Raw genomic sequence first — 16,938 nt, forward strand, 5'->3', positions numbered from 1 at the left:
CATTACTGCTTCACGGCAGAAATGGGCAGGGTAGTGGTACCTACCCGTGCGGACTCACAAGACTTTCTACCACCAGTAAAGTTTTAATTGTATTAAAGTTAATCGCTTTTATATGTCTCAATTGCTTAGTAATTATATATAACGATTACAGCAATTTTTGCGGTCAAAAAATACTAATAATAGAAGTTGTAGTTTCTCAGTTTTCAAAGTAACTTACAAACTCTTCAAAAGTGGTATGTGACTCGTGAACTCGTTCATGAATCTATGCAATAAAAATTTATTAAATAGTGTATGTAGTAATCATTCATCATCATTATCCTGCCCTTCTCCCAGTCACCTGGGGTCGGCGCAACATGTTTTCTCCTTCCATACTCTTCTATCATATACCATTTCTTCGCTCACTCCCCTCTAACCCATATCGTCTTTCACACAATCTGTCCATTTCTTCTTAGGTCTACCTCTTCCTCTATATATAGTGTATGTAGTAATCATAAAACGTAAATGCCAAAAGTTTACGAACCCTGGTCAACGTTGTCCGAAACGAAGGCTTTGTACCGTATCATTATTGTTGTGAGCCAACGCAGCCGCCGCGTCGTTCTCACGTATTACAATTAAAACATGTCTGGAATTGAACTAATTTGAATAGTAATAAATCTAAAAAAATTATTACAAAAATAGTTTTCGTTCAAAAATGGGTGTAATGATACGTGTTCTGTTTTTGATGTGCATTTTGGAATGGTCCGTTTTAGCGCAATTCGGCAGTGAGTATTTTAATTGAAATATTAAAATTTTATTTTTTTATTTTATTTTTTATTTATTTATTTATGTACACACAGAAAAAAAAGACATAGTACAGAGTAATAGGAAAATTATGTACAAAGGCACTGCTTATTTCTTTAAGAAATCTCTTCCAGCAGACCTGCGAGAGGATAATTATTGTTTGTTGTATGGATGTGGTAAAAGCGGATATGGAGGAGAATAACCTCACCCTGAGTAGGATGTACTTTAAGTAGGAAATCGGACCCTAGCACTAGACTGAGAAAATGCTAGGCAGAAGGAGAAGAAGATTAAAATTTTAGGGTTAATATAGATAAAATTCATATTGTGCGTTACAATGTTTTGACAGTGTAATGTGTAAGAATCATTAAGTCGAAAGGGGGTTTTTGTTGCACGTAAATTATCTAAAAGCTGATAAAACGGTGATGTTCGTTCAGAGTTAGGGGGTAAGACACATGTGCCATATGTATATGTGATTATTCCAAGCAATTCACTATAAAAAATATATGTATATCGAATAATTAAATCAAAACTAAAAATGTTATTTGTTACTTTATTCGTGGATGTGGTTCATAAGCATGTGTTTATTTTGGATATTTTAACCTGCTTTAGGATCTCAACCCCGTAATATCCGTATCACTCGATACAAGTAGAGCCGGCTGCGAGTGCATTATTGTGAATAATTTACGTCCAGTATTATAAGTCAATTATTTAAGTGCATGCGATGTCAATAATTGCACATGTCACAATGGATAGCCTCGATTTGGTGGAATCATGATAAAATCTAGTAGCAAGGTCATTTACGGTCGTCTGTACCATATGTAGTGTACCTACATAATCCGACTTCAGAGTACATTTAAATTTAGTTAAACAGATTAGTTTCTGGCCTGTTCTTTATTGAACTTAGATTTATTACGACAACAATATCTATAAGTTTAATAAAATTATGTGTTGTAATACATTTAGTTTTGTCTATAAAGTAGTATTGATTCCGTAATAAAACTAATTAATTTTATGGTATGTGAATTTGTTACTGGTGGTAGGACTTCTTGTGAGTCCGCGCGGGTAGGTACCACCGCCCTGCCTATTTCTGCCGTGAAGTAATAATGCGTTTCGGTTTGAAGGATGGGGCAGACGTTGTAACTATACTGAGATCTTAGAACTTATATCTCAAGGTGGGTGGCACATTTACGTTGTAGATGTCTTTGGGCTCCAGTAACCATTTAACACCAGGTGAGCTGTGAGCACGTCCACCCATCAGAGCAATAAAAAAAAAAACATTAATTCATTCCAAAACCAATCGGGAACCAAATAAGACGGGTCTTTAAATTGCGATGGAAATACTTCCATCATCTAAAGCAGTATAATAATAAACTTCAAAGAGTTAAACTATGTTTCTTGTAAAATTATTTTCAGGTATATCAGTGAGTGTTGGCATGGGAGGAATTAGAAGCGGCAATGAAAATCTAAGCGTGAGAGTAAGACTAAAATCTTGTACTAATATTGTTATAACGATACATTATTTACATAAAGACAAAAACTACAAACAGGCCGACTCATTTTTTTATAAATTACCGGGCAAACCAAATTAATGCAACACCATTACATAAGAAGTTATTTGGGGTTAAATAGAGGACGAGATAACCATAAATGAACTAATAATACAAATCGATTGGTACCCACATGCTTTGACTTAATACGTTGCGATTTGATGTTCTTAAAACTTTTGAATTTCTCGATTCCGTTAAATGATTAACATAACAGTCCAGTTTAATTTAATTAACATCCTTTATAAATACGTTTTCGATGGCTATTTCATTGTAGTTCGGTAGTATCTTAAGGCAACTATAAATAATCGGCAATTCAAGTTTTGGGGTCGAGGGACCCTAGTATAATACTGAGTCCAGTAATTGTTTACACAGAATTGATTGGATTTTATTTTAATTTACTATTTTTGATTTTATTATTCGAATATAATTAAACTGTCGTGTATTTCTTGTAAAATATATTAATTAATAAAATCTATCCGTTGAAATAAGACGTTCTTCCTTTCTTTTAGAATTTGTTATGATTGACTATTTGCGATAATTTTAGGCACCTTGTCCACCGAATACATCTTGTGTGCCAATCAGCTCGTGTCCGATGCTTGAAGATCTACTCGATTTCTCGTGCTTTTCATCGGATAAGTAAGTAAACATTCAAGTTGTTAGTTGTCTCTGTCTAAAAAATAGCATTAAAATTTTTCTAATGAAATACGTACTCAACAAATATTCACGATTGACTTCCACGGTGAAGGAATAGCATCGTGTAATAAAAATCCGCAAAATTATGATTTGCGTAATCACTGGTGGTAGGACCTCTTGTGAGTCCGCGCGGGTAGGTACCACCACCCTGCCTATTTCTGCCGTGAAGCAGTAATGCGTTTCGGTTTGAAGGGTGAGGCAGCCGTTGTAACTATACTTGAGACCTTAGAACTTATATCTCAAGGTGGGTGGCGCATTTACGTTGTAGATATCTATGGGCTCCAGTAGCCACTTAACACCAGGTGGGCTGTGAGCTAATCCACCCAACTTTTTTTTATTGCTTAGATGGGTGGACGAGCTCACAGCCCACCTGGTGTAAAGTGGTTACTGGAGCCCATGAACATCTACAACGTAAATGCGCCACCCACCTTGAGATATAAGTTCTAAGATCTCAGTATAGTTACAACGGCTGCCCCACCCTTCAAATCGAAACGCATTACTGCTTCACGGCAGAAATAGGCAGGGTGGTGGTACCTACCCGCGCGGACTCACAAGAGGTCCTACCACCAGTAAAAACTAACTAACTAATAAGCAATAATTTTTTTTTATTTGGGAAATACATCGTTAAATATACTCGATAAATAATAATCCTTAGAAGGCTTGTTTTTCTGTGTTATAGCTAATTTAATGGGACGTGGTAATAGCTATTGGGCTTGTATACTCCACATTTGTCTTCGACCTTTCTTTTGACATTGAAAGCAGACAGTAAATTTATTGAAAGCTTTACAAATAATGTCAACAACCCCGCCCAAAATTGCGGGACCTATCAAAAGACAGCGAATTCGAGAAAGAACATAAGGTTTCCCGTTTTGAGAAGACCACAAAATAATACTTTTGAACTAAAGTCTACCCTCTATTGAAGTTCTTCTAATATGCTTTATACACAGATACTTTCATCGTTTGAATCAACTAACGTGTGGTAATGACAACAACGAAGACTACGTTTGCTGTCCGTCGTGTGACTGCGGCCGAGTCTACCAGGAAGGCACGCAATCGTGTGGCGAGAGTATGGTACGAGGAGTTGATTATGACGGAATCGGCACACATCCTTGGGTGGCCAGAATTGGCTTCACTAGTAAGTGGAACTAGCTTGATGTATTTAATGTGGGAAGTTGCTATCACTATTGAGAGAGGATCCCGTGAATAATATGGGCAAGATTCACCAAAGGAGACCTAAAAAAAAGGCTAATCTAACCCAACAGAATGGAAGAAAAACTAGAAGTCTTAAAGGATGAAAAAAAAAAGTATTTAAATTGTTATATTTCAATGTATAATAATCAGGAAATATAGATGTTTGAAGTTGGAGGTAGCTATAATAATATATCTTATAATTTCAAAATCATTTTTAGGTCGTCAATAAACTTGTATTTTGAAATTTATATTTACAATTAGATCTTCCATCTCGTGGCTCAGATATTCAGGTTATGACGGGTTTCAGTAACTATTTAATAATAGATAGACCTGAGTTCGTCCGTAGTTCGACTGAAAATTTTAAAAGTAATCATATATTTTGGTGTTTCTTGCAGAAGAAGAAACGGGTAATGTTAGATTCGCTTGCAGTGGATCTATAATATCGAAGCGAGTTGTATTAACTGCGGCGCACTGTGCTTTGGCCAAACCAGAAAGATACAAATTGTAAGTTATAACGTCACGCAACATCCTTAATTTTATATTTACAGTTTTATTGACATTGGAAAACTGTGCAACTGGCCACGCTTTGCTCTGACTGTAGATAATTTGATCAAACTATTTGCACGACATCTACGTACTATTATATCCATCTAATATGTACACTTGACACTATAATCTTCTTATCGCGAGCATCTCAAATTACACTACTGATCCATCTCATCGCAGCCGGGCACAGTGGTCGCTCTATATACGTCTTGATGGATCTACCCGATATATTCTCAGCGCTGCTTGACGACTCTAGTTCTAATAACAGGAGCATGTGTAACACAGGACGTCGTACTCGTCAAACTCGTTCAAGAGATTTCGATATGACACTTAGCCCATACCATCAGCTTGTTGAGTTTCTGGCCGAATCTCTCTACAAATCGCGATTCGATCTAGTAGTAGATGTACTTGCGTAGCAGCTTTCTTATAGGTGTTAAATCTCCTTCGTAGACACTTCGGTTCGCGTTGGGTTGACGATTGGAAATCCCAATCTTCCGCCTCCCCGCTTACGCGTCCTGGTGAAGCTGGAAGGGTTTCCGGGCAATCGCTTCATGCCAGCCAGTAACTAACAAAAAAACATTCAGAAAGTTTGGTCTATCGAGTATAAGCAACCGCTAGGAGAAAGACATCTCTCCTATGTCATTATGCCAAACTTTTATATTCATTTTAACTAATCCGACGTGTGGACACTTTTATTATGGTATTTCTTTCTTTTATTATAGTCCAAGTGGACTGGAGAGAAATGTTTTGTTTTCAACCCTTGAACAATATGTTTTATAGGTCTACGGTGGTAGTGGGCGAATGGGATATTGGACGAAGCCCCGACTGTAACGATTTCTTCTGCGCCCCTCCCACGCAAGCAATAAAAGTTGAAAGCGTTGTTGTGCACCCTGGTTACGAGGAAAAGATTTTCCGGCACGACATTGCACTTATCTTGTTGAAAGATGAAATCAAGTATTCAGGTAAACACTACACTAATTTGAGGTACGCATGGCCGATATACGATAAAGGGTAATAAGACGTGTTCGTCACGATTGACTTCTAAGGATGAAGGGAAAACGTTGTGTTAAAATTCAAGATGGGTCGGAATTCACGACATGGCTGATTTATATCTATATACTATAGGATCTATTAGACTCCAGTTTTTTTTGGGTAGGAGGCAAACACCAATCGAGGCAGGCGTAGAGCAAGTTGACGTATGATGTCTCTCGCCACCCCCTGCCTCTATGATCACCACGTCTCTCGGTTCGTAGATTCGTATTGGAAGCCCGTTATCCGTATCCCCAGTGTACTTTGATGGGTCAGCTAGTTTTCTATAAGCTGGTTGCTTTTTATCAAGTCCCATTTAGAATATTGATAAAAAAATTATTATAATTAAAAATATATTATATAAAGTAAAAAATACTATCGTATTCCTGGCTCTCCTATTTGTTTATAATAAGCCACGGTAATCACATCGCATATCCAATGAATAAATAACGCATCTACCTAATCACGGTAAAATTAAAATACTTAATTCATTCAAGCCAAAGTACATCCAATGAACGGGGCAGAACGTCATGGCCTCGCCCTTGAGGTTTCGACTGACTGACATTTGAATGTTGGTGACAAATTTTAATTTTTTTTCAGTGACAGCAGCACCAGTTTGCCTGAATGAAAAACCGGAAGTTGTAATAAACGAACGCGCATCACTGGTCGGTTGGGGGAAACTGTCCGGTCAGACTAATGTGGTATTGTCTGTTTGATATTTAAATTATTCCATCAAATAATAATGTGTACGGTGTAAATTCACGATTTAATGACTTGAAATCCCATGTATTTTACTGCGAACACACACCTTGGAAATTTTTATTTCATAAAAAGAAGACAGACTTAAACGAACATACGTTCTTCATCATTGTTACTGATTTGAATTAAGAATTATTTGTTTTAATCTGTTTGTCTGTTCTGTTTATTTGTTTTATTACTGGTGGTAGGACCTCTTGTGAGTCCACGCGGGTAGGTACCACTACCCTGCCTATTTCTGCCGTGCAGCAGTAATGCGTTTCGGTTTGGGGTAGCCGTTGGAACTATATTTGAGATCTTAGGACTTATATCTCAAGGTGGGTGGCGCATTTATGTCGTAGATGTCTATGGGCTCCAGTAACCACTTAAAACCAGGTGGGCTGTGAGCTCGTCCACCCATCTAAGCAGTAAAAAAAAATTATCTTTTTTTTTTGTAATTTATTGTTGTTCATATTACAGGTTAGCCGCCAGCAGCTACTAGAAGTGCCTCTTGTTCCTCTAGAAAAATGTGAAAAAGTATTTGGCGAATCCGTGCCAGTACACGAGGGGCAGCTGTGTGCGGGCGGTGAAGAAGGAAAGGATGCCTGTTCTGGATTCGGAGGAGCACCACTACTCATCAAACGTGACGGAAAATTTCTTCAGGTTGATTTGATAATTTTGCTGAATTCGAAGTGCTTCACTTTTATTTTAATAATAGTTATCTATATGAAATGTCTGTAGCATAAATTATTATCTACAGCGATACGGCACGATAATCCACTTATAATATACCCGCCGCTAACTTCATGCCTGAAAGTATCTTAAGGAAGCGTCAGAATGTTACCTCGAAAAAGCGTTGCAAGGCGATATATCCTTCTTAAGGTGATACGACACGAAAACCCTTTTGTCGTGGCCGCCGGAAATTACATACCCGATTCTGTGGACCGAATGGTAAACTGTCGACGTCGCCCCCAACACGTCAATACGGATCCTCCCTCTCCCGCTCCCGGGAGCACCGGTCACCGTCCTCGCCAAACCCGTCGCTTGCGACGAAGGGCTCGACGAATAAAGTAACCCTTAAACACAGCCCCCTGAGTTTCTTGCCGGATCTTCGCAGTCGGTCGCGATTCCGTTCCGGTCGTAGATTATGCGAAGCACTGCTCTTGCTAGGATTAGTTTTAGCAAATTCTCTCAGGTTGAATCCGTGGGCTCACCAAGCAGCCAGACCTTAACTGGAATAGCTCTTAAGCTACCAGCGAATAGGTAGGGAAAAAAATATCAGCCCAGATCCACCAGATCTATTTTCGGTGCTGTTGGATTCTACTACATAGTTCTAATGCTAGCAGTAGCCAAAGCACAGGTCACCGTATTAGTCAGACTGGTTGAAGAGTTTAAACGGGACTCTATTCCTGGTGGTAGGACGTCTTGTGAGTCCGCACGGGTGGGTACCACCACCCTGCCTATTTCTGCCGTGAAGCAGTAATGCATTTTGGTTTGAAGGGCGGAGCAGCTGCTATAACTATACTGAGACCTTAGAACTTATGTCTCAAGGTGGGTGGCGATATTTACGTTGTAGACGTCTATGGGCTCCAGTAACCGCTTAACACCAGGTGGGCTGTGAGCTCGTCCACCAACTTAAGCAATGAAAAAAAAACACCCTTTAACAGGCCGGCTTAGCGCCGATCTTACGAGCGGGACGCGATTCAATTTGGTTGGCAGATTCGGTTAAAATATTTGTAAAGTTTTTAGTATGCGGTTAAATTTTGGATGAAGGCATTTAAAATTAAATACATGTATAACATTTTCAGACGGGAATCGTGTCATTTGGCTCCGAAAACTGCGGCAGCGACGGCGTACCCAGCGTGTATACAAACATTGCTCATTATTATCGATGGATCGTAGAAAACTCACCCTCTTAAAGGAAAATATACGAAATTTATAAAAAAAAAATTCGTTTTATTTATAACAGATAATATCGTATTGGCACTTATATTCAGTTTCAATAGGTCCAAAGTAACTCTTCGGTTGATAAGATGCTTTGATAAATAAAGATTAAATTTAATCAGTGATAAAATTGGAGAACGATTGCAGATTTTCTTTCGATATAATTTTAATTGGGTATTTACGTAGAGTTATAAGATCATGATGGATTTGAATATGTACTATATTCGGTACAGAGATCGGGAACGAAATTGCTTTTAGTAAATAAGGAATTTTAATGTATCGTCGCTGTGAAACAAAAATCTGCTATGTGCAAAAACTCTATTTTGAATTAACGTGTAAAAACATTTTCGTGTAAAATCTTATTTAGAGGTAAATTTTTAAGAACTATATCAAATAAAAGCTATAGATAAATGTTAAACAATTAACAGTTTTTTTATACGGTAGATAGGGCTGTGAACTATACGAAACAGTCAAAAAGTAAAAATCTCAAAAAGTATACATAGCCGATTTTGGTTTGACAACGACGGTATGCATGATTAAGTGTCTGTAAGAGTTCTAATTACAATATATATAATTAAAAAGTCCGAATATTGTTTTAAGTTAAAAACTTCAGATTTAAAAAAAATAAACTGCACTTTTTACTTGAATATCAAGTGAAGTATATAAAATATTTTATTGTAAAATGTAAATACAACCACAACACAGCCAAGGTAACAACAGTGTTTAGTTTTTAAGGTCGCTTCATTTTACGCTGTACTATTTATAATCATTATTTGTTCCTAAAATATTCTTTACAGGGCTTGACGTTTCTCAGTCTATCACAAATAGTGCCCATTAAATCATTAAAAGCCTTGTTTTGTGTTGCCTGATCGAAGACCTGAAATGGAAAAGAATATCTAAAATTTAGCGATAAAAGTGATGCTGATTGAGTAATACCGTAATCTATGTTGACACGAGAATATCAGATAGTATTATAAAAATTATATTTCAGATTTAGGCCTGGATGTCTCATATGTGTTTCCCGCGCCTATACAAGAAAATCAGTGCCCGTTTTTATTATCTCATTTATAATAACGTACTGTGTGGTGATAGCGTATGAGGTCACAGTCTCAAATTGTATCGAATTAATTTTCTTTTTTCTTCAACTGGAATACTGAATTGGTGGCAATAAGTGAGATGGTAACAACGTTAATCCTAATTAGTAGTTATGTTAATTATATTCAGTTAAACATTCATTTATCTACAACATTAATTAAAAATTTTAAAAACACTAAATCAGTATCTTACCCCGTCCAAAACGATAGTGGGTATGAACTTTGGGTTAACGAGTTTCGTTAAGCGTTCGGAATCCAGTTGCAGCAATGTTCCGGGACCCAAGTATACGCATTCCCGAACTGGGTCATGTGGTACATTCGATTTTACTATGCACTGAAATAAAAACATTTTCGTATTATTTATTTATTTATTTATTCAACTTTATGCACAAAAGTACAATGACTTGATGAATAACGGACTTAATGCCTCTACCGGTCAACCAAAGGTGGTGTATAGTCCTGTGGTAGGTGCATTCATTTTGAGGTATAAACATATCATATTGTTACGCCGGTAAGAGTGGCGCCATCTATCGCCAAATAGTCGAACGAATGTAGAAGGATCTAGTAGCACCTAGAACGCTCGAGAAGTACAACGCCATCTATTGTCAGACAGCGAAAACACAATACTAGAAATGTGTGGAATATTCTCTATAATTCTAGGGATGTGGTTATTGGCTATAAAAGCATTGCAGAGATGGCACGCAGTCGGTCAGTAGTCGGAACTGCTCGAAGCGAAACAGAGAACGGATCATCTGAAGTGAAGCGGAAGAAGCGAATTGAGAATTTTAAAGTGTTTGTGAAGTGTTTAAAGTGTTCAAAGTGTTGAATACAGTGTTAACTTGTAATTCGATAGAATTTTATTTATCCCGAACCCTAGCGCGTAACAGTATTACGTACATATTAGCGTATCATAATATTTATTCCAATTTAAGGTTTATTTAAACGGGCACATAAAAATTTAATCTTAAATTATGAAAATTGCCGACACACTGTTAATGTACGTTTGATCGTAGGATTTGCACACATTTTCTCAATACGAGCCCATTTGCTCACGTTCTTGATGTAATGCTCTATTCACTTTTTTCTTGATCGAGCGAGATTGGTAGCCTCAGAGCTAGTGAACGAACGGGACCTATTAAAGCCTAATAACTAGATCGATTTGAGTGCTTTAGCAAAATTAATTAGAAGAATAAGATCAAAGAAAATGTGTGCAAATCCTACCACTAGTACTGGTACTGGTGGTAGAACCTCTTGTGAGTCCACGCGGGTATGTACCACCACCCTGCCTATTTCTGCTGTGTAGCAGTAATGCGTTTCGGTTTGAAGGGTGGGACAGCCGTTGTAACTATACTGAGACCTTAGAACTTATATTTCAAGGTGGGTGGCGCATTTACGTGATAGATGTCTATGGGCTGCACTAACCACTTAACACCAGGTGGGCTGTGAGCTCATCCACCCATTTAAGCAATACACAATAAATATTGAGAATGACCTGTATGTCTCCACGAGTACTAGCCATTGTTTCCATTTCACAGGCCAGGTATTCCACTTTATGAACGTCTGAATATGACTTCATTTCGTTCAATGTGCAATCTTGAATTAGGTTCCCGAAGCATTCTGGCGGTCCATGTTGACATTCGAATCCGTCCCCACCATTGTTTATACTCTGAAATATTATATTATTATTACTCTGAAATATTTCAATCCAAAAGAATTAAACATGTTATGTTTTTTTCCGGGATAAAAAAACAGTTTGTTTCACTCTATAAAACTATAATGCCAATCAGTTTGTATATTCGTTAAATATAGCCGAAATAACCAGGATAAAAATTTATCAATTTTGCGGATTTTTATTACATGATGTTGTTCCTTCACCTTGAAATGTAGGTATGTGCTAAGTACATATATCATTAGTAAAATTGGTACTCGTCTGCCGGGATTTGAACAAAGGTATTGTCACATAGCTTAATACGAATATGCAATTTCTTACTGCCGTGATTATATGTATGTTTCCCCTTTTCTCCTTGTCTTCAGCGATACGCAACGCGTCATACACTGATCTGGTGTGAATCTGGTCGGAGCAACTTATCGATCTTTGGCAGCGGGTTCTCTTACCAGGATCTCATACTTAATAAATATAATTTTAAATACATACTTTATGAATGTTGATACTAACCGATGCCTTCCCAAAAGGTATGAGCTGCAAGTCGATATAGTCTTCAAGTTTATGTATAGTCGGATGTAATTGCTCCAATATAAAGTGTTTGCTGTCAGAGCAAGCGCTTTCATAAAAAACCGAAAGTTGGACCTAAAATAAATGAAAATAAGATTCCATTTCATTTAACTCCAACACGAAAATACAAATACATAGCTTACTGCAGATGACGTATCAATAATTTTAAATTTTCCTTTTATTCCTACTCCGAAATTATTAGATTAAAGCTTTAGTTTTGCCGTGTGATTTTGATTACTTAAAAACATATGAGTTTGCTATATGAGATATTTGCTATATTACATAAAAACATATAAGGAAGAGAATACCGTGGAAGAGTATTCCATAGAATTACCGGAATCCATGTGGGTTTTGAATTCCAGCATAGTCATATCTCTGGGCACAAATACACACGTATTGGGCGTCTTAAAATCGCATATACTATCTGAATATGTAGGTGCGAAATCAAGTTGGAATTAGCGTTTATGTATTTAAGCTACAGGACAACTTTCACTGCCCCACATAACATCAGATGTTGACCTCTGTGAGAATGTAGTCTCCTAATGCGACATTGAAGTTTTCAAATATATCATTAGTTTTGTACTGATATTATTTAAATGTTTACTAATCCCATTATGTTTACGATTTGCTTATAGTATAAATATGAAAGACTTTAATGAATCGCATACCAAACAAATAAATCTCTTAATGCCCAATGGCATAAAAACTAATTACATGGATATCTTTATAAGTATGTAATCATAGAAAATCAATACGTAAGAGGGAATGTATAAGTATATCATGACCACGTAATAAAAAATCGATGACTAAAAGAATAGTTAAGAAATATCTTTAGCTGTTTAATCTTTATTTTTAAGTAATATATTTAAACAGAAATATAGATCGGTAAATATTGACGTATTTGAAAATACAAATTAGTCAGCACAGTGACACTAAATTGTACACATCATCATCATTCATCATTCTCCTGCCCTTCCCCAGTCGCCTGGGGTCGGCGCAACATGTTTTCTCCTTCAATACTCCTCTATCATATACCATTTCTTCGCTCACTCCCCTCTTACACATATCCTCTTTTACGCAATCCATCCAATTCTTCTCAGGTCTACCTACCGCTTCCTCTAAATTAAATTCACTAAATTGTATACATATATTTTTAATGAGCATTAAACTTATTTTTCACGCTAAACGAACAACATAACCTTGTCGCTCTTGCGCGTCATCTAGTGTAGCAATTACCATAAATTTACTAGTACTAAACTATTAATAATAATAATAATAAGCCTTTTATTTCCTACTAAATACTTTACAGTATACAGTTATTAACAAGTATGATCACTTAGCTAATTTAATACACTTTGGTAGTTTTATGTAGAAACCCCGTATTATGTAAAGGCCTCCTCCAAAGATGCCCAATTTTCTCTATCCTGTGCGATCTTTTTCCAGTTTGGACCGGCTGTACTGGCAATCTCATCTTCCCAACGAGTCAATGGTCTACCTCTACTAAACTATTAAGCAATCTTTAAGAAAATCAACATGCATAATTATGTTAACACCGACCGTTGTATAATATAATAGGCATCAGAAATAGAAATAAATTTCGTTTAATTGGTTTGCGTTACTAATTTTAAATATCAAGTAAGACGAATTTCCTGCTGATATATTGATATTGTAATAGCTGGTATTTAGGAAGACTTTATAGTCGCCATTGTTTGGTACGCTATATTGGTATTCATAAAAATTAGGTTATGGACTTAGGTTATAGACTATGGTATAAGAACGATTACATTTTTTATTGATATAACTTAGGTATATTGATTTTAACTAATTTTTACACAGCATTATGGTCGTAAAAGGTGTTAATTCTATATTGGTTAATTAGACTAAGCATCGGTGAGCATCGGTATCGGTGAGCAAATTGACTACTATGTAATTCTCAATGATTTAATAATCATATTGTTCTGAATAAAAAAACGAATGAATTGTTGTGACCTTAGTCACGCGTTTTACCCAAGAAATTAGATGAGTATATTGTTATTGGAATCATTATAGTAAAATCTAGACTCATGCGTCTGGAAAAATCGCAAACAAAAATGAATAACTAACCTTTCTAATCTATAAGTGTATTAAAGCGATAAAGATCATCAAAATTATCGAATTTAAATATCTTAATGATTGTCTTATTGCCATATTCAGCGCTAAGCAATTCCAATCCTTTATTTTCAGTTGAACAATTTCACAAAATACGAAAATTATTCTTACTCATTTATTCTTACGTGTATTTTAAATTGTCTCTAATTATCCGTTTCTACTTTCTAAGACTTACACCTACAGACTTTTCGATGCGGAAAAGTAAAGAATAGTTTATAGTAAGCATTTAAATACCTGATTTCTGACAGTACATTTTTAGTCTGTTTTATATTTTATTAATGAAAATTAAAAAAAAACATATTTCATTAAAAGTGATATCTTGTCGTAATTCTAATTCGTTGAATTGAAAAAGAAACATCTTGCCACTTATAAAATCAATATTAGTAAGTACGTACCCAGTCTGGATTATGCGATCTCTGGACATAACCGGCTTTGACACGGGTGTGATTAAATATTTAAGATTTAAGCATTGAATTTCAATAAACTATTATTATTTCACGATCCCATAATATCTATTAACTATCCGATCAATGGAGACAAAACTGGGGTTCCTCTGTTTAATAGACACAACGTAACGTACTTATTGTTCCGTTAACGTACCGAACGGAATACTTCTTGAATTCTTAAATACTAGGACTACAAATAGCAATTAAAAAGTTTAGAAAATTAATTTATAAATGTAATTATTCAAAATTATTAACTTACCTTTCTTTTCAAGTCAACTCCTATACAGAAAACGGCCAAAATCACGTAAATATTTACAAAAAACTTCATATTTTCTCAATGTCACCACGTTCGTGATTCGTTCGAAATTTAATCTAATCAATTTTTATTTGTACATGTGCTCGCGTGTTTAGTACAGCACTGTCTGCGTGCGATGTATTCACGAACTAAAATGTAATGAACGCTTCAAGTATGTATCGGAAAGAGTAAATAAAGTCATTGAACCATTACTAAACGATAAAGATGTAGGCAAGTATAATTCAATATTAAATGTGTTAGTAGTTCTTGCATTCAGCATCTTTGATTCTACATTCCTATATTTTTTTTGGGATTGTTTAAAGTAAAGATAGTTTAAAATCTCAGCAAAGTTATTTTTTTGGGGTTTTGTAAGCATAAAATTTGATTTACAGTTTAATTCCGTTGTTATTTTGGAACACGCTCTTAATTTGACCTTTATCTATCTACTTAACGAAATATTTCAACGTAATTCTTATTTTTTTTTTATTGCTTAGGTAGGTTGACGAGCTCACAGCCCACCTGATGTTAAGTGGTTACTGGAACCCATAGACATGCACGACGTAAATGCGCCACCCACCTTGAGATATAAGTTCTAAGGTCTCAAGTATAGTTACAACGGCTGCCCCACCCCTCAAACCGAAACGCATTACTGCTTCACGGCAGAAATAGGCAGGGCGGTGGTACCTACCCGCGCGGACTCACAAGAGGTCCTACCACCAGTACGCAAATTATAATTTCGCGGGTTTCATTTTTATTACACGATGTTATTCCTTCACCGTGGAAGTCAATCGTGAACATTTGTTGAGTACGTATTTCATTAGAAAAATTGCTGTGTCTTTCAGTAGTAGCTAGTAAAAATATTGGTAGTAATATTGTTCATCTTTATATAAACAACGTTTCGTCATAGCAGTATCTGATTAAGTAACCATCGTAACGTACCATCCGGCTATGGAATGAGCTTCCCCTCCACGGTGTTTCCCGAGCGCTATGACATGTCCTTCTTTAAAAGAGCTTGTGGAGTGTATTAAGCGGTAGGCAGCTGGCATTGCTGAAGTCCATGGGCGACAGTAACCACTCACCATCAGGTGGGCCGTATGCTCGTCTGCCTACAAGGGCAATAAAAAAAAAAGTAAGTAGCGTTTCTTTTTACATTGAGTGACTCACGTTGGTAAAAATGTGCTATAAATAACACTGTTAAATCTAATGCTAGTACAAAACCAAACCAATTTTTTAAACTCACTCACTCTCTTTTAAAAACCGTCCTCAATTACTTTAAAATATACAAAAAAAACAGTTTTAATGTTGTCTCATGTTTTACTGAAACAATACTGCAATTACCTGCAACTATGCAAAGCCATTGTTATTTTGAACATTTGATTTAAAAAAAAAAACATGTTAATTTATCACAATGAATTGTGTGTACATTGTATAGATCATTACAATGGACAGAAACAATATCCAGTATGGATGTATTAAGTATAATAAGTAACAAATTAAGGACACTATTAAAAGAATATACACTATTTCCATTTAGTTTTAATGAACATTTTGCACGAACTGTGTTTTGGTTCCGGTTGGCCGCGTTTGTCATTTTCAGAGAGATTATTATAATCTAACCAATTTGATATGTGTCATTGTCAAAATGACACGGCATAGACGAAAATAAATCTTATGACGTCACCCACTAACCACACCACAGACACACCACACAACATGACGTTAAAAAAAATGAATCGAAAACTGATATAGTAGTTAATCTATATCATTTTGAAAGGTTTCAATTTATCGACAATCAAAATAAATTAGACCTTTCCTGTTGCTATACGTGGGCAGATTGATGCATAGATCATACACTTAATATTTAAGAGGTTATCAGAGTTCATAGCGACAGCGGTGAGCTATTTCATTTCGCATGGTGTCGTAACGGCTCTAATCACTAGAAATAGCAACGGATCGCGGTGAAAGCAAGAAGAATATCACAGGGAAAATTCACTACGTGTACCGTCGATGCCAGACCGACGATTTTACTTTGAAAGATTGATTTACATAATAAACCTTTAATGGTATTAGAAAGAAAAACATTTTTATTATATGATTTGATGATTTTTATATATAGCTGACTCGGCAGACTTCGTAGTGCCTCAATCGATAAATAAAAGACCTAAACTTTTATATAAAATAAACTTAAAACAAACTAAAGGAATCCGTCCGACAGGGGACACATCAAAGGAAAAACAAAATTGTTTGTTTTTATATA

At 36.0% G+C, this 16,938-nt stretch overlaps 2 protein-coding genes across 8 annotated transcripts; one reads left to right on the forward strand and one right to left on the reverse strand.

The window, feature by feature from the left end:
* Positions 1-542: 542 nt before the first annotated feature.
* LOC101742692 (CLIP domain-containing serine protease B4) lies at positions 543-9,343 on the forward strand. 2 transcript variants are annotated; one of them, XM_012692218.4, is made up of 9 exons: positions 543-761; positions 2,194-2,255; positions 2,872-2,963; positions 3,968-4,155; positions 4,607-4,715; positions 5,538-5,719; positions 6,387-6,484; positions 7,002-7,184; positions 8,330-9,343. In XM_012692218.4, exons 1-9 carry the CDS (start codon positions 692-694, stop codon positions 8,438-8,440), a joined length of 1,095 nt encoding a protein of 364 aa, XP_012547672.1. In that variant the 5' UTR covers positions 543-691; the 3' UTR covers positions 8,441-9,343. The 2 variants fall into 2 exon arrangements, with proteins under 2 accessions (XP_012547672.1, XP_004928225.1); XM_004928168.5 differs by having other exon boundaries at positions 546-761; positions 6,387-6,487.
* On the reverse strand, positions 9,101-16,334 carry LOC101742839 (GILT-like protein 1). Of its 6 annotated transcripts, none has more exons than XM_062673644.1 (6): positions 16,240-16,334; positions 14,646-14,830; positions 11,736-11,867; positions 11,052-11,225; positions 9,753-9,893; positions 9,101-9,342 (listed from the first exon to the last, which is right to left on the reverse strand). In XM_062673644.1, the coding sequence occupies exons 2-6, from the start codon at positions 14,712-14,714 to the stop codon at positions 9,235-9,237; spliced, it is 624 nt and encodes a 207-aa protein (XP_062529628.1). In that variant the 5' UTR covers positions 14,715-14,830; positions 16,240-16,334; the 3' UTR covers positions 9,101-9,234. The 6 variants fall into 6 exon arrangements, with proteins under 6 accessions (XP_062529628.1, XP_004928226.1, XP_004928227.1 ...); XM_004928169.5 differs by having other exon boundaries at positions 16,020-16,334; XM_004928170.5 differs by having other exon boundaries at positions 15,926-16,309.
* Between the last annotated feature and the right edge of the window lie 604 nt (positions 16,335-16,938).

The sequence above is a fragment of the Bombyx mori genome, chromosome 18 (assembly GCF_030269925.1).
Source record: "Bombyx mori chromosome 18, ASM3026992v2".
NCBI classification, from domain to species: domain Eukaryota; kingdom Metazoa; phylum Arthropoda; class Insecta; order Lepidoptera; family Bombycidae; genus Bombyx; species Bombyx mori.

Coding starts and splice junctions, on each gene's coding strand:
- LOC101742692 (XM_004928168.5), top strand. CDS start 692: ATGGGTGTAATGATACGTGTTCTGTTTTTGATGTGCATTTTGGAATGG. Junction 2,256..2,871: donor ATGAAAATCTAAGCGTGAGA/GTAAGACTAAAA, acceptor CGATAATTTTAG/GCACCTTGTCCACCGAATAC. Junction 7,185..8,329: donor GTGACGGAAAATTTCTTCAG/GTTGATTTGATA, acceptor TAACATTTTCAG/ACGGGAATCGTGTCATTTGG.
- LOC101742839 (XM_062673644.1), bottom strand. CDS start 14,714: ATGAAGTTTTTTGTAAATATTTACGTGATTTTGGCCGTTTTCTGTATA. Junction 11,868..14,645: donor GAGTTGACTTGAAAAGAAAG/GTAAGTTAATAA, acceptor CATTTATTTTAG/GTCCAACTTTCGGTTTTTTA. Junction 9,894..11,051: donor GTACTCGTGGAGACATACAG/GTCATTCTCAAT, acceptor TTTTTATTTCAG/TGCATAGTAAAATCGAATGT.